Source organism: Sphaeramia orbicularis, chromosome 17, assembly GCF_902148855.1.
Source record: "Sphaeramia orbicularis chromosome 17, fSphaOr1.1, whole genome shotgun sequence".
Taxonomy (NCBI): domain Eukaryota; kingdom Metazoa; phylum Chordata; class Actinopteri; order Kurtiformes; family Apogonidae; genus Sphaeramia; species Sphaeramia orbicularis.
Genome location: NC_043973.1, coordinates 37,063,098 through 37,089,656, shown reverse-complemented (window position 1 = coordinate 37,089,656; position 26,559 = coordinate 37,063,098). Strand labels below are relative to the sequence as shown.

General features: G+C 35.4%; 1 protein-coding gene across 1 annotated transcript in view; it reads left to right on the top strand.

Annotated features, from left to right (window-relative positions):
* The window catches only part of slc1a7a (solute carrier family 1 member 7a), a 114,503-nt gene that overhangs the window by 53,379 nt on the left and 34,565 nt on the right, over positions 1 to 26,559 (top strand). Inside the window, exon 3 of the mRNA XM_030160907.1 lies at positions 7,700 to 7,915. Within this exon, the coding sequence (XP_030016767.1) occupies positions 7,700 to 7,915 (216 nt within the window). The remainder of the gene's footprint in view (positions 1 to 7,699; positions 7,916 to 26,559) is intronic.

Here is a 26,559-nt window from a genome sequence, read left to right as displayed (position 1 = left end):
CAAACAACAGTTTCACATTACTATTTTGGCAAAGCAGTTTCTTCAGTAAAAAGTGTGCATGTTTTTCTAATAATGTCAGCTGAGCCTGAGGCGAAACACAGGCATCTTGATGTTTTTTGGCTCAAAGTGGGAGATTAATGTACCTTCAAAAAGCAAACTTCAAAGAGCAAACAGTAACTACAGTGTAAAAAAAATTTAAAAAAACAGCTTGATATTTGATCAGTTTAATGTCTTGCCTTTGATTTTATCTTGGAATTTTAACATCTGATGCAGAAACAGTTTAATAGGGGAACTCAGAGACTGACAAACAGGGATCAGAAGTATTTCTAGCAACAGATTCACAGTAGCTTCCTGCATAGAAGCGGTGATTGATGATTCTAAATGAAAGTTGAAGAAAGCAGATGTTTATCATCTCAACAAAAATAATGCAGAAGATGCAACAACATTAAAACGGTGTAAAGATGCAACAGGGTCATTCCATGGCAATTCAACCAATGGTCCCCACATGACCCCCTCAGAAAATTCTGAAAAAATTCACACTTGTTCAGCCGAATTTTGGGAATTCTATTCATAATCCTGAACAAATTCATTCATCATGGAGGAAAAATGTGTTGTTGGATTGACCTTAAAGGATGAATGTCACAGAAAGATTTGGCTGGCCAGCATCATAAAAATTCTGAGAAATCCTAGCTACATTTACGTCATTGACCCTGGAGAAATTGGGTCAGCTAACCAGCTCCATCCAATTTCCCAGAAGTCTCTACTACAGGTATCAACCTGAGCCAGTTCTGGGAAATCTATAATTATTCAATCTGAACCATCATGCAGTTCCACACCCTAGTTCAAATATCTCATGTACAGTCTACTCTCGTTATACCGCCAACTTCCGTTCACGGCCAAATTGGCGGTATAGCGAAAATGGCGTTACAACGGGTTGCGTCCATAATGCGCATGTCTTTACTATATGATGTCTATGCTGCCTCCGTTAACCCGTTCTAATTGCGTTTCTAAATAAATCTTGATTCTGTTATGTTGTAAGGGATCATTTAAAGTGGGGAAACATTTTAAACATTATTATACCGTGTCGGGAAATGACACCCCATCATCTTGAGGCTTTGGCTTAATCCCACGTCCTCTTCCCAACATCCTGACCTACTGAGTGTTCTGCGATAAATGAACGGTGGCCGTTCCGTAGACCTACTCGTAGCTTGTCGCGATCAGCGTCTGGCGCGTTTGTTTCAGTGCATTGTTAAAATTTATGTGTACTCAATGGCAATCACGCTGGCGGGATAACGGTCGGGAAATCAATGGTATAAGTGTTGTTTGTGCATGGAACTGGGCTGGCGGATGGCGATAGGCGGAAATGGCGGTAGCTAATGGAATAATGCATTGGGGATTTTTGTGCAATGGTTTTGGTCGGCGGTGAGTGAAAATGGCGGTATAACGGCGGCCGGTTTAACGAGAGTAGACTGTATTATCATAACTTGTGCAATAATCAATGCCATGATACTGTTAAAAATGCCATTTACACCTACGTTTGTATACAATTTGAAGAAAATATAGTCATGCAGTAAAAAAAATATTAAAAAAGAACCAGTTCTATCCCAAAGCTAAAATTTTGTGCACAACATATTGAAATATATATAATAATAATAATGGATTGGATTTATATAGCGCCTTTCTAGACACCCAAAGCGCTTTCCATTATTGACCCATTATTCATTCCCTCTCACATTCTCCCTCTGGTGGTGGTATACTACATCTGTAGCCACAGCTGTCCTGGGGCAGACTGACAGAAGCGTGGCTGCCATTTTGCACCTACAGCCCCTCTGACCACCACTAAACATTCATACACCAGTGTGGGTGACACTGGAGGCAAGGAGGGTGAAGTGTCTTGCCCAAGGACACAACGGACTGACTAGGACAGAGCGGGATTCGAACCCGTGTATGACGTTTTTATGTATTTATGAACACCACAAACTGTGGCTTTCTTTACTTGCAAAATTATCTTTTAAATCGACAAACATATGTGTAAATTAGGTTTAGACATGGTCGAGACTAGTAAGAACTGTCAGGGTGTGGGTATCTGCAGCTGAAGTGGGTGTTTTTTTTGTACAGTTGTGGAGTCTAACAGGCTGCATCTGCACTCCTCTCATTATAACCTCCTCTTCCTTTGACCCCATGACCTAAAATTACACTTTTTTTGTATATTTCTGTATTTTATGTCACTTACTGCACATACCAATGTGTGAATGCGTGGTCCAACTATGACAAAGGCATTTTGCAAGTGATCAGAAATGTAGTATTTTTCAGTTTCTGGAAAACAGTAAAAAATAATAATAATAATAAAATAAAAGAACTTGATTACTCATCCTGTACTCATTTTCCATTCAATTACCTCTGCAGTCAACCAGTAAGCTATCTGGCAGTTGTGGGTTGTTACTGAGTCAATATTGGTCGATGTGGGTAAATATAGGTTGTTGCTCCACAGCTGAACTTCCTCATTTTCCTTTTTCCAAATGAAACACATACATATGCAGTTGATAACCACCTGCTTCCTGTTTTATGTGAACTGTAAAGGTCCAGTGTGTAAGATTAAGCAGAATATAATTAGAAAAATTAATATAGTTGATGTAGTTTGTAATTACTGTATAATCAGTGATTACTGCGGCTTCCTGTATTTAAAAAAAAGTCTCATTAAATAAAGTCTCACTGAGTATTTACAACACAGGCATTCAATAAAAACACAAAAGAACTGAAAGAATTTTATTTGAAGAACCTACTCTGAACCCCTTAGATCAGTGATCAGCAACCCTGGTCCTGCAGAGCCACTATCCTGCATGTTTTAGATGTTTCCTTCTTCCATGGTTGTTATCAGGCTTCTGCAGAGCTTGATGAAAGGCCTATCCTTTGAATCAGCTGTGTTGGAAGAGGGACACATCTAAAGCATGCATGATAGTGGCTCTCCAGGACCAGGGTTGGTGACCCCTGCCTTAGATGCATAAGTGGGTCAAAAATGAGCTGGTGAGGTTGTTTTTTTGCAACATCTTTGAATGAAAAGTTGTTACTATTTCATATTCCAGCGATTCATCAAAAACATGTTACTGACATCATGCCATTAAAATTTTTAACTTACCTTTTATAGAGTTTATGAAATTGTACTTTTTATATCACTACCCCAAGCTTCCATAGGTGGGTAAAAATGACCCTCATTAATTTTCAATTTGATTCATTTTACATTCATTCATTCTACAGCAAAACCAAAGGACTCAGTCCCTCACACACAAAATGGATGTTGGCATTGTTCTATTGTTGTTATATATTGTACAATCACGGAACAAATTATTAGACCATCAAAAGTCATCAAAAACAATGGTTATGCAATCAAGTACTAACTCCTGTGTGTATCGTGTGACTAAAACAGACAGAAAAGAAAACATGGAATGCCTAAAAGCACTGTTTTTGGCAGTGCAATGCCATAGATATTGATGTAAGAACTGAAGTGATTTTGGTTATTATTAAGAAAATCATGAAAAATGGCTATATTTCAGCTCTCAAATTAAACTTATATACTATACACTATAGGCTATATACTTTGCTTTCATATTTAAAAAAATAAATAAATAAAAATAAAAAATTAAATTGTTAAAAAAGTTTAAAAAAAAAAAAAAAAAGAAAAGAAAAGAAAAAACTATTTCAAACATGAAATCATTATTTTGTGGACCAAAACAGAATACAAATGATTATTTTCAACATGACAAAACCATCACATAAACACCATTTTTGACCTATTTATGGAAGAGTGTAGGGTCCAAACATGCATCTAAGGCAGGGGTGTCAAACTCATTTTCCTCCAGGTTCCACATTCAGCCCAATTTAATCTGAAGTGGGTCGAACCAGAAAAATAATAGCATAATAGCCAATAAATAATGACAACTCCAAATTGTTTAGTACAAAAAATAACATTCAGTTATGCCAATATTTACATTTACAAACTATTCAAACAAAAAGGATGTGAATGATCTGAAAAAAATGAAATTTGTTAAGAAATGTAAGTACAATTTTATCAATATTATGCCTCAATTTATCATTTATACATGTGCATTAAAGAGCAGATCTACAAAGGCACAAAACATTTAATAACCGGTAGAATATTGTTAAAATTGCACTTTATTTTCTTTAGAGTTTTCAGGTTGTTCATATTTGTTCAGGTTATTCACATTTTATTGTTAAAGGATAGTTTGTTCATGTAAACATTTTCATAATTTAATGTTTTTTGCACTAAATAAAAGAGGAAAAAATTGGTGTTGTCATTATTTATAGGTTATTATGATATTATTTTGGAGTTTGAGACCCTAACTTGCACTTTGCAAATTCATCCCACGGGCCTGATTGGAACCTTTGGCGGGCCAGTTTTGGCCCCTGGGCCACATGTTTGATACCTGTGATCTAAGGGTTAATAATTCAATACTACACCCAATATTCATACTTCAGCCTCTAAATATATTTTTTGGCATTAAGATTTGATTTCTTCTACCTATCCACTTGGCCATAAGACAGTAATTTTGGACATCCTCTGATGTTTCAACACAAATTAGTTAATGAGATGATGATGGACATAGCGTTACACTCACTACTTTTTTACCAGTAGTTTATAAATGTTATGCCAATTTTTGCTATCTTTTTTTTAGGTTTCTTGGGTCCCAGCTAAATGTGTTCCCTAAAAATGAGTTTTGGTGGTGATAATGAAACTTCTAAAATGCTTTTAAATTTTTCCTCACCAAATCATAGTTTTTATTGTTACTTAGATGAACATCATGACATTTCTCCTAATAAAAAAAATAACATATTGGTGATGAACACTGCTTGATGAGTCTTTACTAGTGAGAAATGACCTGGTTCTTCATAATATTAAAAGAAACTTCATGAACTTCATGGAGCCATTTTGACCTGTATGTTTTTTTCTGTATATTTTTTTTCTTCTAACTCTTCAGATGTTCACAGTCAGACAGAAAAATAACACATCACAGACCATGTAAAAGTACTGAATGTGAGTCATATGCAGACATTGTATCAAAATCCAAATACCTGCTAAATTGAACCAGATTGCACCTTGAACAGGGGGTAAATCTTGTCAAGAGAGACAGACTGAGTAAAAATCTCTCCACGTCTTTTTTCATCCCACATACTCCGCTTGTACTTTCTTGTACAGCGAATCTCATCATTTAGGTACAAAAAAAATGAGTCCGTGTTGACAAGATCTATTCAAAGCTGCCAATTTAAATGTAAATGACTGCGCTATGCTTTTGTTTAGGGTTATAGTGGTTGCATGTGTCCCCCCCAGGCTTATAGCAGAGCAGAACAAAGCTTTGTGTGAGTAATACTGATATGTAGTGAATCACCACAATTTGTTGACACTCTTCTCTGACACATAAATATAAAAGTACAGGCTTTTTGGCAGCATCTCTGAGTCAAATTTATGCACTTCTAATTTAAATAGAGATTATATTCAAGTTACAGTCTTAATATTAGCTTGTTACCTAACTTACTACCAATAATAGCCTTGTGATGCACTTCTGTAATAAATAAATTGTCAATTCAGACATCATTCACACATTACACATAACAAATTCACTCAGAGCTCACAATGATGTCTGAGCATTTTGACTCTATTCGTATGTGGGGATTTTTAAATGATGTTTTGTTGTGTACGTTCAGACAGATTGTGTGTTAATAATAGTAGTGTTTAAAAAAAAAAACTGCAGATGTGTTGTTTTCGCAAAATAATTATGACAAGGGAAGGGAAGGGAAGGGAAGGGAAGGGAAGGGAAGGGAAGGGAAGGGAAGGGAAGGGAAGGGAAGGGAAGGGAAGGGAAGGGAAGGGAAGGGAAGGGAAGGGAAGGGAAGGGAAGGGAAGGGAAGGGAAGGGAAGGGAAGGGAAAAGATGAGATGAGATGAGGTAAAAGACAAGATAAGGTAAGGTATAAGGTGAAGTAAGGTATAAGGTATAAGGTGAAGTAAGGTATAAGGTATAAGGTGAAGTAAGGTATAAGGTATAAGGTGAAGTAAGGTATAAGGTATAAGGTGAAGTAAGGTATAAGGTATAAGGTGAAGTAAGGTATAAGGTATAAGGTAAAGTATAAGATGAGTTAAGATAAGGTAAGGTAAGGAAAGATAAGATAAGATAAGATAAGATAAGATAAGATAAGATAAGATAAGATAAGATAAGATAAGATAAGATAAGATAAGATAAGATAAGTAAAAGATAAGGTAAGGTATAAGGTGTAAGATGAGATGAGACGAGATGAGATGAGGTAAAAGACAAGATAAGGTAAGGTATAAGGTGAGGTATGAGATAAGATAAGATAAGATAAGATAAGATAAGATAAGATAAGATAAGATAAGATAAGATAAGATAAGATAAGATGAGGGAAGGTAAAAGATAAGATAAGGTAAGGTATAAGGTGAGGTAAGGTATAAGATAAGGTAAGGTGTAAGATTAGATAAGATAAGATAAAATAAAATAAGATGAGATGAGATGAAATGAAATGAGATGAGGTAAAAGACAAGATAAGGTAAGGTATAAGGTGAGATAAGGTATAAGATAAGAGAAGATAAGGTAAGACAAGATAAGATGAGGTAAGGTAAAAGATGGGATAAGGTAAGATATAAGGTATAAGATAAGATAAGATAAGATAAAGTAAGATAAGATAAGGTAAGGTAAAAGATAAGATAAGGTAAGATAAGATATAAGTAATAAGATAAGATAAGATGAGGTAAGGTAAGGTAAAAGATAAGATAAGGCAAGGTAGAAGGTAAGGTTTAAGGTAAGGTATAAGGGATAAGATAAGATAAGATAAGATAAGATAAGATAAGATAAGATAAGATAAGATAAGATAAGATAAGATAAAGTAAGATAAGATAAGGTAAGGTAAAAGATAAGATAAGGTAAGATAAGATATAAGTAATAAGATAAGATAAGATGAGGTAAGGTAAGGTAAAAGATAAGATAAGGCAAGGTAGAAGGTAAGGTTTAAGGTAAGGTATAAGGGATAAGATAAGATAAGATAAAGCGATTGATAATAAAAAAAATTAAGAATGTACAGTATGAATAGAAATATAAAATATTAATATATAATTGTACTAACATATTTACTGTACATTTATACAGATATTTACAGACCAGTGAAGGAAAATGTACAGTGAAAACAATTGCACATGAATAGTGGAACTCTTGAGATGTATTGCCTGTAGAAGTCATATTTCAGATTTTTAATTCTGTGCACATTTCACTAAGTTCTCAATCTACCTTCTTAAAAAGACTGTGATATAGATACTACATTCATCACAAAAAATAGCCTAGATAAAGGTGGAGGTGGAGGCCTTGGCACAGCACTGCACATGAAAGCCTCATCCTACCTGGGTATGGAATAAGTCATTGTCATTGACCTATGGCTTAATGGTTGCATTTACTGTCACCTTCAATGCTATGAATGCAGATGAATACTATAAGGGTCAGCTGATAATAACATACAAATGAGGCTGCACTATGATACATTCATTTTGTGTGAGCGCTTGTGATAACTGGCCCCGAGGAAAAGCCATTATGTTGGAGTGTTCATGTCCTTCATTAATTCCTAAGGTGAATTTCTGTCTCTGTGTCTTTGTGTCCCTCCCATCTCCTTTTCCCATTCATCAGTTTGATGTCGGGTCTCGCTGCCCTGGACGCCAAGTGCTCCAGCCGCCTGGGCATCATGACTATCTCCTATTACCTCTGGACCACCTTCGTTGCTGTGGTAGTGGGCATCGTCATGGTATACATCATCCACCCGGGTGGCGCCGCTCAGAAGGAGGACTCCGAGGACAGCAAAAAGCCAATGACCAGTTCTGCTGATGCTCTGCTGGATCTCATTCGGTAAGATAATATATTCAACCACATGCACTATACAGCATTTGCATAAACTAACAAAGATATCCTCATTATCAAGGTAAATGTGAGCTGCATGAGTAATTGCACTGCACTGTTTTTCCACTTATACTGTTCTATATAGGAGTCTTAGGACCACGCCATGGATAAAAGAGAAAAATCTGAAAAAAAGTGATAATATTATGCGGAAAACATCTGTGATAGTTGGAGAAAATAACTCATATTAGAAAAAGACCAAAATCTAGGCACTCACTTGGTGAGAAAATTTTGAAATTATAAAAAGCCTTTATTTCGTGAGGGCCTGTAGATTAAAGGTAGGGTAGGAGATGTTTTCCTGGAGCATTTTTATTGTATTGCTTCAAATCCCCTTCACACCCCGACTGCAACCAATTGAAACCCCTTTAGCCCTATCAGCCCACCCACGAGCCAAAAAAATTAATTTATATTCATCTACTATAAAAATATAATAAATCAGGACAATGAATGTTTTTTTTTTTTAACTTTTGCTCAAAGTTTAGACCCTAATGTTAATAAAAGTACATCAAAAGTGTGTTTTAATTCAAACTTTAATGTTCAAACATGATTTTTAATCTTTGTGGGGTGAAATATACGCTATTAAAAATCTCCGACACGAACAATTAATTTATGTATATAGGTTGTCAATCCAGCCGAAAAAAAACAGGCGAGGATAAAAAATTCCAATTTCTCTTTTAGTTTGTTACAGTTTACTCAAGCATAGTAATAGATACAATATTTTAGACAATGGGAATAGATTCTGTGAGGTCTCTAAATGTCCACAGACACCAAGAACATCCATATGAACCTTATTATTGTGAAGTAATTCTTCATTTACTTTGGGTATGTCTTTTTAGGCGTTTTTCCCCTGAAAATATGGTCAGGGTTTAACAGGTTAAATAAATGCTTTAACACAAAAATTAAAAAAAAAAAAATTAGTCACCTGTGGAAAGGACAGGACTGAAAAAACACCATCCAATCATTTTAACCGACTTTGGTTTTGTATTAGTAATGATATGATTTACTCAACTGGAAAGGAGTTCCATTAAAGCAACAAATACTTATGATCATGATAACAACAAACCTTTGTAAATAAGATATGTCTAGGTGATCAGTTGGGATGTTCCATTCACTTTTGCATGTAATGTATACATTTTAAACCTTCTTAGTTTGCCTTAAAATTGCAGATCTTGCCCTGGTGCAGGATGATGGCAAATGGGGGTGACTTATAGCAGCATCTGGAGGTTTAGATATTTGTGTAATATCAATATATGGCATCATAAGATGGATCCTTCTTGGCATCAAAAACTCAACTATTTCTTCTTTTTTTTTTTTTAACCTGTCACCACCACCCCTCATTCAGAGGACAACTTTATTTTTTTACAGATTGTGTTTAAGCAACACTTTCAAACCTTATATTCACATGTCATAGAGGGAGGACTCATATAGACAAAAGTGCACAGGGACAGGACAGGGGGACAAAACAGACATGAGAGAGGTTCCGGGTTCAGATCCTGGACGAACCCCCATTTTATGTTACGCCCTAGTCTAGGGGTACAAACAGCATAACATAAAATGACTCCCAATTGAATCCTACTCCCAAAGAAGACTGTGACAGTAGATGTTAAACCAAAACCGAGCAGCATTTTATTTATTTTAGGGTGAGCAGAGACAAAATAATAAACAACACAAACTCAAACACTCTAAACTTCCCTAATCAAAATAAAGAAACCAAAATACACAGGTCTAACCTGGCCTTCTAACTCAAAATAGGAGAAAATGTATTATTATTGTGACTTCAAATTTTTAAAATTTTTTAATTGTATGTTCTTATCCTGGTTTTTATCCCGGATTGTTTTTTATCTTTTCTGATTTTTATTGTGTTTTATTGCATCTTGTTTTTATTTATTTGGTCTTACCTATTTTATTTACTTGTCCATGCTGCTATACCGATGAATGGTGGAACACTGAGCACTTTTTGTCCTGTCTTTTTGTCCTCTCTGTAAGCGTGATCAAGTGTCCTGTCTTGCATGTTTAATGTATGTGTTGTTGTAATGCCAAGGCAGTCACCTAGACTGCAAAACAAATCTACCTACGGGTATAAATAAAGTAGCCCTGACCTTGACCTTGAAAATGTGATAAAATAAAATAGACTTGTCATCCTTAACATTTGCTGTGGTGACTACAAACTATTTACAATACAATCAAAAACAAATACCGAATCTATATAAGGTAGACTCAGATATAATGATGTCCTTTGATGAACTGAGGTCTAAATTCAAGCTAAGTAGAAAACATTTCTTCAAATATCTCCAGCTTAGAAGCTTTATTAAAGTGAATCAAGACAATACATTCACCAGACCTCCACGATCTCCGCTGGAAGAAATGCTGATAAAAGACAGTTTGAGAAAGGGTATCATATCAGAGTTTTATAATTTGCTGACATCTGGCTCATCTGAAAGCTCACAATCTAAGTTATTTGCCTGGAAAGAGGACTTGCAAAGTGAAATTTCAGATGAAGACTGGAAAAAAGCCTGTGCTGATGCCCAATCCAAAAGTATTAATACACGCCTAAAACTAATACAATATAAATGGTTAATGCGGACATATGTGACACCGGTGGAACTAAATCGATACAGAGAAAATATACTAGACACATGCACAAAATGTTTGGAACATAGAGGGACATTGTTTCACTGTAATTGGCAATGTACAAAGATTCAAAAGTTTTGGGAAGAGGTAAGAGCTATAATTGAGAAGATAATTTCAAAACAGATTTCGCTGGACCCTAAGCTTTTTCTGCTGGGCTTATATTCAGAGACACAGAATTATAGTAAAAATGAACGAACCTTTATAGACCTCAGCTTACTGTATGCCAAAAAATGTATTGCACAGTTATGGAAAAATGTTCACAGACCAAATACAGCTCATTGGATGAGACAAATGCTATCAGACCTTCCATTAGAAAGGATCACTTACATATTGAAGGCTAAACAGCACAGATTTGAGAATATATGGAGACCTTTTATTAATTATGCCAAGAATCTTGATTTAACAGATGTTCAAGTTGACTGATTGCTGTAGGCAGTACAGTTCCTACATTTTTACAAGTTTTACTTTTTTCTGAAGTATGCAATACATTTTGTATTTACTATAATTTAAAATCCACTTAGTATAGATTACCATTCAGTAATATCAGAGAAGCAAATTGTTGTTGAGTCTGTGTTCATTTGTTGGTTTTTTGTTTGTTTTTGTTGCTTTTAGAGCTAAAACAGTTTTTGGATAGGCTGTTAACTGTCGAATTGATAGTTACTGTTTTTTGTTTTTTTTTTATGATCAATTGATCAGTTTGAATACTGTCCTTCAAAAAGATCAGTGCTGGATCTTGGTTGTGAACAGAGGGAGACAACTGAGGGCGCCATTTTGGACCTTGGTATACTCTGAAAACTTTTCAGTGTTTTCTGACATCTAATGGACGGTTCACCTGTCTGGGGATTAGGAAGATAATCAGCAGGATTATTGGACAATATTTGGATTTAGGTTGCAGCCGTCTCTATTTATTTAATTTTGTATTTGTTGTTTTTGAGTTTAATGAAGCAAACTGACAGCATATATTGATTGTAAATGCCTGATTTTATGCTGTTAAAAAGTTAATAAAAATATTGTGGAAAAAAAAAAAAAAAAAACAAAAAAAAAAACAAATACCGAAATTCCGAAACTCTCTTTCTCTCTCAGAAATCATAAAACAAAACTGGTGGCGTTGGTAGGGAGCAGGGCGAGGTCGGGGAGCGGGGCTGGGCTGTCATCAGGCTCATTTTAAAGGCAGACTCTGTCTTTCTCCACCAATTAGTTGACCGTGTGTTCCAGGCTGGCCAATCTGCAAGACGCGCATTCGTCCAATCTGGGACAGCCATCTGCTCTTAAGCACACGCACTTCCACTTTACATGCACACTCATACACCACTGGCCCTCTACAGGCCATAATAAACTAAACATATACATATACGACCTCAGGATCATAACATGAGACAAGACTCAACTATTTGTGAGTAAGTCTATGACGTAGGTACAGAAAGGAGACAAACCCTTACAGGTTGTTTCGGACTCCTGCTTCACATCCTGTGTCTCTGTGAGGCTTTATTTCACAATAATTACCAGCTTACCTTAGCCTACTGTTATAATACTCATTACAGCACCGATTATATGATGTTACTACCTACAAAACCACAGCATGCTCCAATCTATATATACCATTAGAAGCATTACACAAGATATGACTGCCACCTTGAACAAGGATGAAGCTTAAGAATACAGGGTGGGGAAGCAAAATTTACAATATTTTGAGTCAGGGATTGAAAGACAGTGTATGACCAATTAGTTTATTAAAAGTCATGAGAATTTATTTGCCACAAGAAAATTGACATAATAGAAAATGTTTTTATTCTATGTGTCCTCCTTCTTTCTCAATAACTGCCTTCACACGCTTCCTGAAACTTGCGCAAGTGTTCCTCAAATATTCGGGTGATAACTTCTCCCATTCTTCTTTAATAGTATCTTCCAGACTTACTCATAATAGTTTTGCTCATAGTCATTCTCTTCTTTCCATTATAAACAGTCTTTATGGACACTCCAACTATTTTTGAAATCTCCTTTGGTGTGACGAGTGCATTCAGCAAATCACACACTCTTTGACGTTTGCTTTCCTGATTACTCATATGGGCAAAAGTTTCTGAAAAGGTATGGATAATAGTGTTAGGTATGATTATGGCATCAATATATGTTTGGTTTCAAAACAATTGACGTAGTGCCTGCTGAGAAAAAACAACTAAATGTTTGTTGTAAATTTTGCTTCCCCACCCTGTAGGTTTATATAATAAAGCTCCATTTATCCACATAGGAGTTGTCATGGTTTGAACAGTTATTAACAAAACTAAAATGAAGATTAATGTACAGATCAACACAGCCATGTCAGAATATTAGTCATCTGCTAGATTTTATTAATGTTCACCAATCTGAGCAGCTACCATTTCCACAAGTGTGTAAAAGTGTTAGTCATTTATATCCATTCATAATATTCATTCATCCTCTGAACCTGCTTTATCCTCACTAGGGTCATGTGGGGTGCTGGAGCCTATCCCAGTAATTCATAACGTTACAGTAAATTATTATCTTCACTGAAGCATGTAATTGCTTCTTTAGTACCAGCCTTCATACAGATGTGTGTACCAGTTAATACTCCCACTGTTTCATACACTTTCCAAGCTTCTGTGTCAAGTCACAGAGCAGTAGTTTCACATCTGAGAGAATCTTGACAGTGATCGATAATCACAAGTGTCAGGTAACCTCAATGTCAGCCTGAAAATGCCTATGATTAGCCAAGGCCACTTGAATGACAAGCCAGTGAAATTATGCCATTTTTGCCGATTGATGAAAAGAAAAAAATTTTACTAAAAGATTAAAACAGATATAGGTTTGCATACTATAACACCATGCTATATAGAATGTCTTGATAAAGGAATTGATACACACTGGTTATATACAGTCCTGGCCTTATGCTGCTCTGCCCACTTTCTGTCTTCCAGTTCGATAATTACTGTAATCAAGCCCGCAGTATATTTCTAACTAGTGTTATTGACCACAATGGGTTAAATTTGGGAACAGTAGGCATTAAACTGTAGAATTCCATGTCCTGTTTTAAATCAATGATGAAAACTTTTGGTGACTTTAAGGGAATGTCTGGGTTTTCTGTCTCAGGAATATATCACTTAACCTGTTCATTGTCAGGTTTTCTTACAAAAACCCTGAGTTTATGTATCTGCAGTGAATCCCTCCTCTGATCTTTTACTCAAATCCTTAAAATGACATAACTCACCGATCTGGACTCCTACCACATTTAAATTCCAAACACCATCACCAGTGAACCTCAAAACTTTCCCAACCTAACAACAACACATACTCCTATAGAGGCTGTGAAAAGTCCCAAAAACGACAGTAAGGAGTTGACTTGTAGGGAAGAAAAGAACCGACTGAGCCAAATCTATTTTAATGTATTTTAACCCTTTCATGCATGAATTATGAGAACCTTAGTCAAGATTTTTTTTTTCCTGATTGCTTTTATTCCTCTTTAGGCATGAAAAGAACAATGTGATTGAATTTTTTTTTTAAATGAACCTATTTGTCATGGAGTTACAAAAACCATGTGTTTAATTTTTGAAGCAAAGAAACATGTACTTAAAACCTATTATTGGAAAGTGATACACTGTGTGAAAAGTATGAAATAAACATTTTTTAATGTAGCTAATCTGATGTTGTCTCATATTTTAACATACTCTAATACTAGTTGTTACTCACTTCATGGAGATAATATGCAAAAAAAAAAAAAAGAAAAAGAAAACTTAATTACAGTCTTATAACAATTAGCAACTGATTTACACTAAAACATGTTATGACAGATCAGGTTTATCAAGAACAGCAAAGTTATAGTAATGGTATGAATGTGAGTGTATGGGATAATGCATGAGTGTCCATTGTGTTGGCTGATATGGAACTAAAACAACAAAACCTGTGAATATACAAGAGAACAGCTGGAGGAGAACTGTCCACTGTAGGGACCACTATACATGAAAGGGATAAGATAAGATAAGATAAGATAAGATAAGATAAGATAAGATAAGATAAGATAAGATAAGATAAGATAAGATAAGATAAGATAAGATAAGATAAGATAAGACAAGATGAGCCCAGTATTTGTGTGTCCAGTGGATACAGGTTCGTGTACGATCCACTGTTAAATAGAGGAACAGAACCCAGGACTTGGATGTTGACAGTATGTAGAGTTTCACTTTCGTTTTGTGCCAGCATTAGTTACGTTATGGACTGCCCCCTCACATGTATAACTGCCCCCCTGCTCCGACACAAAAGAAACATCCTCCCCTTCTGTTTTTGGATAAAATGCACCCTGTGTAGGTGAATATTTCTCATCAACATTGATGCTGGTTGAGATACACAGTTGAGGCAACTGTTCAATGAGAAATGGTACAGTCTACTCTCGTTATTCCGCCAACTTCCGTTCACAGCCAAATTGGCGGTATAGCGAAAATGGCGTTACAACGGGTTGCATCCATAATGTGCATGTCTTTACTATATGATGTCTATGCTGCCTCCGTTAACCCGTTCTAATTGCGTTTCTAAATAAATCTTGATTCTGTTATGTTGTAAGGGATCATTTAAAGTGGGGAAACATTTTAAGCATTATTATACCGTGTCGGGAAATGACACCCCATCATCTTGAGGCTTTGGCTTAATCCCACGTCCTCTTCCCGACATCCTGACCTACTGAGTGTTCTGCGATAAATGAACGGTGGCCGTTCCGTAGACCTACTCGTAGCTTGTCGCGATCAGTGTCTGGCGCGTTTGTTTCAGTGCATTGTTAAAATTTATGTGTACTCGATGGCAATCACGCTGGCGGTATAACGGTCGGGAAATCAATGGTATAAGTGTTGTTTGTGCATGGAACTGGGCTGGTGGATGGCGATAGGCGGAAATGGCGGTAGCTAATGGAATAATGCATTGGGGATTTTTGTGCAATGGTTTTGGTCGGCGGTGAGCGAAAATGGCGGTATAACGGCGGGCGGTTTAACGAGAGTAGACTGTAGTACATTCGATAGAAATACTACTGAATTATAGGTCTGATCCGTGTCTCCAGTTTGTCTGATCCGGATCCTCTGGTCCACTGGGTTTAGGGCCAGTGGCCAAAGACAAAGTCACACATAGTGGAAACTGTATTTGATTCGTATGAGGTTCACATTACAGAAAATCAACACAGTCCAAGTCCAGTTGTTTTTGGCACTGTCGCTCCTTCACTTCATTATCTTTATGTACGTTTCATTCATAATAAACTAACAGTGGTTAGAAATCGACAGGTCCAGCACCATCACTGACGTGGCATCATGTTCAAACAAACGATTGGCTGTTACCTTTATTTGTGCTGAGAATGTTTGGAAAAATCATTTCTTATCAACCCTGATGCAAGCAAATAAAACATTCCCTGATATGATATGATATGATATGATATGATATGATATGATATGATATGATATGATATGATATGATGATACGATATACAGTCGCGGAAAAAAATTATTAGACCAACTCTTGTTTTCTTCAATTTCTTGTTCACTTTAGTGCCTGGTACAACTAAAGGTACATTTGTTTGAACAAATATAATGATAACAAAAATAGCCCATAGTAGTTTAACTTCAGAGCTGATATCTATCCATTTTTCCATGGTTTTCTTGATAATAACCAAAACCACTTCAGTTCTTACATCAATATCTATGACATGGTACTGACAAAAACAGTGCTTTTAGACATTCCATGTTTTCTTTTCTGTCTGTTTTAGTCACATGATACACACAGGAGTTTGTACTTGATTGTGTAACTATTGTTTCTGAGGACTTTTGATGGTCTAATAATTTTTTCTGCAGTTCTATGAGAGGATACGATACTATACGATATGATACGATGAGATATAATATGATATACGATATGATACAATATCATACCATACGATACAATACGGTGTAATATATGATATGATACGATATGATATGTGATATGATACGATACGATATGATGTGATGATACGATATACAGTCATGGAAAAAAAAATATTACACCACCCTTATTTTCTACAATTTCTTGTTCATTTTAATGCCTGGTCCAACTAAAGCTACATTTGTTTGGACAAATATAATGATAACAACAAAGAAAGCTCATAGGAGTTTAATTTCAGAGCTGATATTTATCCATTTTTCCATGGTTTTCTTGATAATAACCAAAACCACTTCAGTTCTTACATCAATATCTATGGCATGGTACTGACAAAAACAGTGCTTTTAGACATTCCATGTTTTCTTTTCTGTCTGTTTTAGTCACATGATACACATAGGAGTTAGGACTGGATTGTATAACCATTGTTTTTGATGACTTTTGATGGTCTAATAATTTTTTTCGCAACTGCATGATAGGATATGATACGATGTCATACAATATATATGATATGATATGATATGATATGATATGATATGATATGATATGATATGATATGATATGATATGATACGATATGATACAATATTATACCATACGATACAATACGGTGTGATATATTATATGATATGATGTGATGTGATGTGATGTGATGTGATATGATACGATACGATACAGTGTGATACAATATATATGATATGATATGATATATGATATCATATCATACCATACCATATGATACAATATGGTGTGATATATGATATGATATGATATATGTTACAATATGATATGATACAATACGATACGATACGATACAATACGATACGATACAGTACAATACGATACAATACGATATAATGATAGTGCAGTGGTTAGCAGTGTCACCTGGGTTTGATTCCATCTCTGGCTTCCTCCCACCATCCAAAGACATTTTAATAGGTTTACTGGTCAGTCTAAATCAACCATAAGTCTGAATGTGACAGTGATGTTGTTCATGTGTTTAAGTCACTCAATTAGTGAAATCATGACAAAACTTATCTCCTGACACTTTACATATAGAGCTGGTTGAAACTAGACTCTTAAGCCAATTTTCAGAACCCAACAGAATCCTTCAGGAGCAAACCCTAAATAATATCATTCCTACAATAGCCTGGTGACACATCCAGGATGTATCTTGACTTCGTCCAATGGCAGCTGGACCCGAGTGAATGAAATGATGTGACATGACATGATATGACATGACAGCTGTTCAAAAAAAATACTGTCATGCAAATTAATCAGATGAATAAAAGGCATCCGGAATGTAAAGGCCTATGTTCTGCTGGGTACTTCCATTTATCCAGATTAAAGCTGCAGATTGACATCACACAGAATCTGATCAGTGATAGGTAATTCCACTTCCCCGTCATGAATTCAACCCCCTACCGATCTGAAAATAACAGAGATGCTAAAATGTTCTGTTACTGGGTAGATTTTTACAGCCTGTAAACAGAGTAAAGAGGAGCTGTAGAAGTCTTGTTTTTCTGTTAGACCAGTGTTTCCCAACCTTTCTGAGCCATGGCACGTATTTTACATTAGAAAAATCACAAGGCACACCACCAAACAAAAATGTCCCAAAAAGTTTATTTATTGAAATATAATGCAAATGTAGTCTCAATTTACTTAGTGTGAAACCTGGGCCGGTTTAGTTGAACACAAAGCTGATATTCTTGCAGGAATTGAAGAAAGACACGCATGAATCTTCCTCAACAGCTGTGAGTCTGTCTGTTTTCTGTTTTTATATCAGTCATGCTTGAAAAGCTCAACTTGCATAGATACAGTAGGTTGTGGAGAAAGGAAACAGAACTGAAATAGCTTTGTTTTCCGGGGGGCGTTGAGGTCCGTTGTATAATAGTATGGGAGGTATATCCCCCCACCCCAACCCATACCAGAGGTTCGCAGGTAACCCACTAATCCGTGCATCACTTGTGAGGGGGGCTTTATTAACAGAACGCACCACATCGGGGCCGGTTCACTTTCACTTTCATTTTGCAAAGGGAAACAGGAGGCTGTTGTTGTAGAGTGGATCATTGGTGCGTGATGTCGTATGTATTTATATCACGCTGCTGCTTACAGAACCAATCAGGTGAAATTTGTTAATCTTCCACAGCACACCTGATTATTTCTCACAGCACACTTATGTGCCCCGGCACACTGGTTGGGAAACACTGTTAGACCATTTTAATAACAGTATACTGAGAGGTAATTTAAGGAATATTTGTCCAGTGGTGCCAAAGAACTGGGCTTTTCTGCATTTTAGGATGAATCATTAGAATGAGATTGTGAAAGTAAGAAAGAAGCTTCATAATGTAACTTGTTGGTAGTTCTTCTAGGTTCAAGTGGAGTAGTTTTGCTTTAGACTAGACTAGACTAGACTAAACTAGAGCAAAACCAGTCCAGCTGAACCTAGAAGAACTACCAAGAAGAACAATGACCTGGGTAAATGAGAACCTACAGGAACAAAACACAGCAGAAAATCTGTAATTATCAAATACAAACTCAAACTGCTAGATTTTGGCCTGTCTTTGTTGTTTTTAACCTCAGTATAGCCTGTCTTTAGAGCTGCTTTCAACATGTTTCAGGCCTTTCACTGTGTGCTGTTTCATGGCCTCTAAGATGAGAGGTCAGTGTGAAAAGCCTGAGGCCTCGTGTGCCAGTGGGTTATTGTGCTAAGCTAATTAGAGCTGCTGAAGGATGGAGTGGGAGTGTTAAGGTGAACCCAGGTCAGCGCTGAAGTGACATATATGTAGGTAAAGTGCTCCAGTGTGTCAGTGTAACAGTCGGTCAGTAGGATAAAGGCTGCAGCTTGAGCCGTGTTAATGGTTATACCGTCCTGCTGTTTTTTCACCAGTGCAGCAAAGTTAGCAAAGAAAACGAATAAAAAAACAAGACAATAATCTACATGTATTTAAAAGGCATCATTTTGGCTATCAAGCATTTAGGTTTAGAATCAGAATTGCTTTTATTCGCCAAGTATCTTCAAAAAAATACAAGGAATTTTATTCCATTTTTTAAACTATGCTCTCTGTACAACATAATAAACAAGCACTAAAAAACGCAACTAAAACAGAGTTTAAATAAGTAAAAACAACTTTTTGGACAAAAAAATATGTAAACATTTGTATAAATATATATAAATTATTTATTCATCTATTTATTACGACTGTTTTATACATACATTTTGCATGTAAATCTTGCACATACATATTTACATATTTGTATATTTTTAAAAATCTTTTTATTCTTATGGTGTTTTTCTAATTCTTTTTATCGTGGTTCAAATGCATTGTAGTTTCGTTCTGCAGTGTATCTCTGATGTAATGTCTGAATGACAACAAAGAAATCTGAATCTGAATCTAAATATTTAAGTCAAGTAGTGCAATTAAAAGAATGTGCAATGGAAATAATGGGCAAGGAGAAAGAAGAGCAGTCAACAGGCTGAGGTTGTACATGGGGTATATGAATTATTGTTATATTGTTTATATCCATTATTAGAAAAGCACTCAGAGAGCACAGACCTCCACCAAGGCAGATCAGTAGCCCCCCCCCCCCCCCCCCCCCCCCCCCCCCCCGATCACCACCAACATTTAATCATTTGTTCCTTGTGCCAGTATCAACATTTCCTGAAAATTTCATCAAAATCCTTCCATAACTTTTTGAGTTATCTTGCTAACAGACAAACAAACAAACCCTGATGAAAACATAACCTCCTTGGCAGAGGTAAAAAATATCCACAAAAATAAAATCACACTGGAAATAAACTGCATTTGTCTTTAAGGCAGGGTGTAAAAAATAGTTATAGACAAGTCAAATGTGAAATCCAACTATACACTGGTCATGTGGCAGAGGTGAAGCTCTGCAGATCACGAGACCTGTGTGTTTGTGTGTGTGTTTTACAGAGCACAGCTGTGCTTTGGATTTATCTCGCAAAGCTTCTTTAAAGCCTTCATCTATCGTGCAGGCCTACGATGACGGTCCGCTCATAAATGGACCTGACAGTCTCCAGCCCTGTGTGTCCAAGCGTGTGTGTGTGTGTGTGTGTGTGTGTGTGTGTGTGTGTGTGTGTGTGTGTGTGTGTGTGTGTGTGTGCGTGCATGTCATAAGTATGAATAATGAGCACAGTATGCATGAATAAAGTCCATACTTGGATTTATTAAGGGTCCTGGGGTCAGAGTGGTTCATTAGCCTGCTTTTCTTTGTCTTAGAGACAGGATCGTCCACTGAGTAGCTAAGTGGTCAAATCCATGTGGGACACTCACATTATTCTGCTGTTACACCACACTGTCCCTGAATGTCTTTGCCATATGTCATTTCAGTCAAACACATCAAATGAAAATAATGCAATATGGCATTTAATCGCTGCAGATCTAAGATGTGCTGTCTGCATTTAATAGTCATTTGAGCCTTGTGGGATTTAAAACTAATACCAGGCTGATTTTATTCTGACAAACAGATTCTTATAATTCTCTTTTGAACAAATAACAGGCTGTGATATTTCACATCATATTATTAACATGGCATTAGATTTTCATTTATGTGAAATGCTCTACCTTCTATACATTTTTTAATCTTTGGGCCTTTTATTTATTTGATGTATAAGTAAAGGGAAGAGCAATGTGTAAATATATCATATGATGATCTTTTGAAGTAGAATCGAGATTCATGAACTGAATCACAATTTTCCCTCCTCTTACATAATGCAGGCAAGCAAGCCGTAATCAAAGCAAATATGTTTTCTCTTTTTTCTGGTTTATCAAGGCCTGGGTTGTGTACAATGGCTTCATGTTATTGTGATTTGACTACAGATGCTGCATTTTTGCATTATTTTGGACTGAAATTATTACAATAATGACAATATCTAAATGAAGTAAACACTATTTGCATTTTCCAGTAAATACGTCTACAAATTGATTATGTAGATTGTGGTGGTCTAATTTGTCCCGAGCAAAAATATTTTCATATTACCACAACACTAAAGCATCTGTGTAAAATCAGATTTACTGAATGTCAGAGTTCAGAAGCCAGACACACAGCTGACAGATTTAGAGTAAGTCTGACATCATTTCTTCAGCAGCAGGAAAAAACAACACATTACACAAGTTAATGCAGACAAAACCAAATAATTTACCACAGACAAAGGCTAAATTATCATTAAACTGAATGAAAAAAAAAAATCACTACACTATCAACACTAATGCAACAAATATGTTCCGTGCACTCTGTGAAATATTGCATTTACACGGATAAACTGGCTTTTTAAAGCAAACAGCTGCTGAGCAGAAAGGTTCTGAAAGTGCTTTTTTTATTGTTCACTGACTTAATTTGTACGATCCATCTGAAAAAGACTAAAAATGATAAATGAAAATTGATGATGATGTAGGATTTGTGAGATTACCAAGCCATCCTTAAATTTTCTGTTGTATTATTATATCATTATGTTGTTTTACTTTGTTCAGACACATAAATGCATCAGTAATAGAGGCAGTACCAGCTGTGACAGTAGTAAATATATTAACCCTTTCATGCATTGTGGTCACTACAGTGGACAGTTCTTCTCCAGCTGTTCTCTTGTATATTCATGGATTTTCTTGTTTTAGTTCCATTTCAGCCAACACAGTGGACACTTATGCATCATCCCATACACTGTAATTTATATGGTTACTGTAACTTTGCTGTTCTTCATAAACCTGATCTGCACTAACAGGTTTGAGCGTTCATTGCTTAGTATTGTTATTAGTCTGCAATTAAAGGCAGGGTAGGAGATCCTGGAGAAATGGTTCCAGCAAGCTATAGTTTGAAAATACACGATTCAAAAGTCCAAACCCCGACGCCTCCCGAGCACCGGATTGTATTCGCAGAGGGGGGAGGGACAAATGGCAGTTGAGTTTGATAGACATATCACCATTTAATCATTTCGATGGGCCTGTTAGAATGATTGGATGATGTTTTTTCAGTCCTGTCCGTTCCACAGGTGTCTACATTTTTGTATTTTTTGTATTTTTTTTGATAGAGCATTTAATTAAGTGGTTGCATGTTGGGGTGTGAAGGGGATTTTAAGCAATATAGTAAAAAAAAAAAAAAAAAAAATGCTCCAACCCTACCTTTAACTGTTTTTTTGTTTTGTTTTGTTTTTTTAACAAAACAGGGTTTTTTTCTTGGCTATTATCTTTATTAAAGTATGTCAAAATGTGAGAAAACATCATACTAGTTGCATTAAAAATGTTTTTATTTCATTGTTTTCATACAGTATATCAGTAAATATGTTTCTTTGCTTCAAAAATTCAATGTATGGTGTCCAGCTGAGTAGACATTTTTGCAATGGGTTCATTAAAAAAAAATAATAATAAAAATAATAATTAATCACTTAGTTTTTTTAATGTCTAGAGGAATAAAAACACTCAAGAAAAAAAAATCTTGATTAAGGCTCTCATAATTCATGCATGAAAGGGTTAAAAATATACTAACAGAGGATAAAATAAAGTGAGAGAAAATCTATTATACATGCATTGGTCACTGTTTTGCAATCAGGAAATGACAATGACCTATACACATACTGAATATCTACTATTATCACATTATATTTGTATGTATAAAGATGTTATAAATACCTTTGCATCTAACTCCTAAACTGATTCCAAATTTTTCTAACATCCTCCTGACACTTTCACTCTTATTTAACAAGATTCTTATCGCTGTAAAGCCTGAACCATTAAATCATTGACAGAAGATTCCAGTTCTTTGAAACTGGAGCCTTTAATGGTCCTTCTGAAAACCCTTTTTTTTTTTTTTTAATGTCAATTTCCATGTATGATTTTCAATTTTGTATCATATTTGACACATCAGGTCTCAATGCTCAAATATTATTATTTTTGAACAAACAAAATCATAATATAGCACAAACATGTCTAACAAATTGGTGGTAACTCCTTTTCTAAATTGGCAAAGTTCTGCCTCCTTCCTCATTAAAGCATGTAATATCCCACTCTGTTAATAAAATATGTTGACTATATGTTTAATATTCTAATGTTTGAGAAGGAACTTACATTGTCATACATTCAGGAACCATTCTGAGTATTACACATATACAAAAGTTCCCATCTCTTGTTTTTGTATCTAATGTCAAATCTTTTGTTTTTGTCACAATACTTCCTCTACTTTTTAATTTAGAAAAAAGAAGAAAATAGAAATGTTCAGTGTAATATTGACATGAAAATTAAATGTAATTTTTTTTTTTTTAATTACTGAGGGGGGAAAAAACCTTCAACACTATATATACAGGAAAGTCATACTTTCATGAAAACAAAGTAAAAGGACAAATAATAATTCAGTATGCTGAAGAAAATGTCACAAGGTTTTCAGAGTAAACTTGTAATTTTATTATATTTGCAGGAAGTGAAATCATTGCGAAAAAAAATGCCAGAATTGCAAAATACACACCTTCCATCTGCAGATCTCTCAATAAACTCCAACACAAACTCAGCCTTTATGTAGAATTATTGGTGTTTTCTGAGTCACTTTTTCATGTCCAAAGTGTTGCACATTCTTCTCATACTTTCTAAATTTTAGTTTTTATATGTGGAGACCCCCTGTGTGAATAAACTAATAGTTTGACAAAGTTACCCTCAGTAAAGTATACATGAGGTACTTGTTTTTAGTTCACACTTTGCTCCTTTTCAGTCCTGTAATGCATGTATTCACATCAGACATTGTAGCAGCTGAATTCACCTGTTTCCATCTAGTTGCAGACTTCATCTCAGTGTTATTGGGTGCAAAGCAAGGGGGAAAACATAGAGTTTATCTGCACCTTCCATGTGTTGCTGTGGTATATTATCCAGCCCAGGGGATAAATACACACTAAAAATGCTATTTTATGAAGAAAATTTGAAGAAATGAGGATTTGATTTAAAGCAAAACCCACCGTACTTTTATTTAGAAAAAATGTCCATAAAAAAGATCCTCTTTTCATATGGGTATATTGAACATTTAATGGGTATGCCAAAGGCACATAATAGAAAGGGTCTATTCTGAAGGGTTTGGACACATTGATTTTGCACTGCTGATGTATGATGTCGACCATTTCTGTCCCACTTCCTTTATCCATGTTTCTGTATTCATAAGACCATATATTTTCTCCTTTCATCTCCCCTGCTGCTTTTGTCTTGAGCACCTCTTCTATTTCATCGATTCATGGAAGATAGAGTACTTAATATGTTTTTGCTTTTATATACAGTACAGTCACTGCAGAAAGTATTCAATATGCTGGGCGTTGCTCTTGTTTTTTTTTAAATGGAATCATGGTCAGTAAAATGTGCCTTTTTGACAAGAATTTACCAAAAATAGTTTGTCATCTCAAAGTAAAAAAAAAAAATCTATAAAGTAATGTAAAGTAATAAAAAGAAGTGGTGCTAGACACAACAAGCTCCGCCCCTCACATATATTGCAGCTTATTCTGGCATCGATCCAGCTGATGTCATCATGTCTATGCATGTGCTGATGTCAGCATATCAACTGCCTCTATATATGTAACAAATTTGATGTAAATTGAAACAAAATTGATGTTTTTATAGACGTATGAAATTTTGCCCATTATAAGTAAATGGGAGAAGAAAAAAGATTGTAAAAATTCATAAAAAATTGAAACTTTGACCTACTTTTTCCAAAATGTAACCACATCTAATCTTGGTCACTGGCAATGTATAAACCAAATTTGGTATGAATTCAACCAAAAATTTTGCTGCTACAGACATGTGAAATGTCGCCCATTATAAATAAATGGGGGAACGGGTGGGGGTTTAAAAATTCATTAAAAAATGTAACTTTGACATACTTTTGCAAAAATGTAATGCGATCTATTCTGGATCACTGGCAATCTATAAACCAAATTTGGTATGAATTCAACCAATAGTTTTGCTGCTAGAGTGTTAACAAACCGAACCAAAAACAATACCCCTTTCCTCCCCTTGGGGGGGTTAAAAATGTAATGTAAAATAAGTGATTGCATAAATATTCACCCCCCCATGATTTAATTCAATGGAGGTTGAGCCAGCCTCACTAGTGAGGTACACTGTAAGACTGGATAAGTTGAGTTTACTTTAAAAATCTGAGGTAACTCGTTGCCTTAAAAAATTTAAGTTATGAGTAATGAAAACTTGAGTGTATTAAACTTATATGTTTAATTTGAATGGAATTGCTATTTTAAGTACACCACACTAAATGCCAAGTTAATTTAACTTAAAATTTTTTGGAATGTCAATTGTTTTGCATAATCATTAACTTAATATCATCAGTTCATTGAACACAATTCCAAGTTGGTTAAAATTAAAATCTTTTGCAATATAAATGGATTTGTATAATTACTCAACTTCATACATTGTAGCATGGATGGAAATTGTGCAGGAGGTAAGATCAGTGACTTTTATCAGTCCAGGAAGTGCTTTAAATTTGGTAAATTATTTAGATTTCCTCTGTACACAAACAGTTATAGCTGAACAGTAAAGCGATTGTTGGGCCTATGGCTCTTACTCATGGTGCAGCTCTACAAAAATACAAAAACAAACACAAAAAGGCCAATAAACACTGACATACACACATTAAGTCCAAATTAACACTAACACCACAACCCTCCTGAACCCCCACACAGAAAAATAACACATTTACAACAACATGCCCAATACCCACAATGCAATGCACAGATAAAAAGGTGTGGTCATGACTAAAACGTAGTGATTTAAATTCATTCAACTTAAACTTTTTCGTACGTTCGACTATGTCTACAAATTAGTAGAATATACTGAACATTTTATAGTAATGTAATAAAACTTAAATCAGTTAAGTACATTGTAATTAAAGTATTTTAGTAAATACAAATTCCAGGCTGACAGTGTAGAGATCATCTAAGTGTTGTGGAAGTCTCTCAAGTGATTGTAGAAGAAAGGCACAAGGTTCAGTACCTGGTAAATCAATATTTCTTGCTACAGTTACATCATGAAGACAAAATAACACACCAAGCAGAGCTAGTAAAAGGTTATT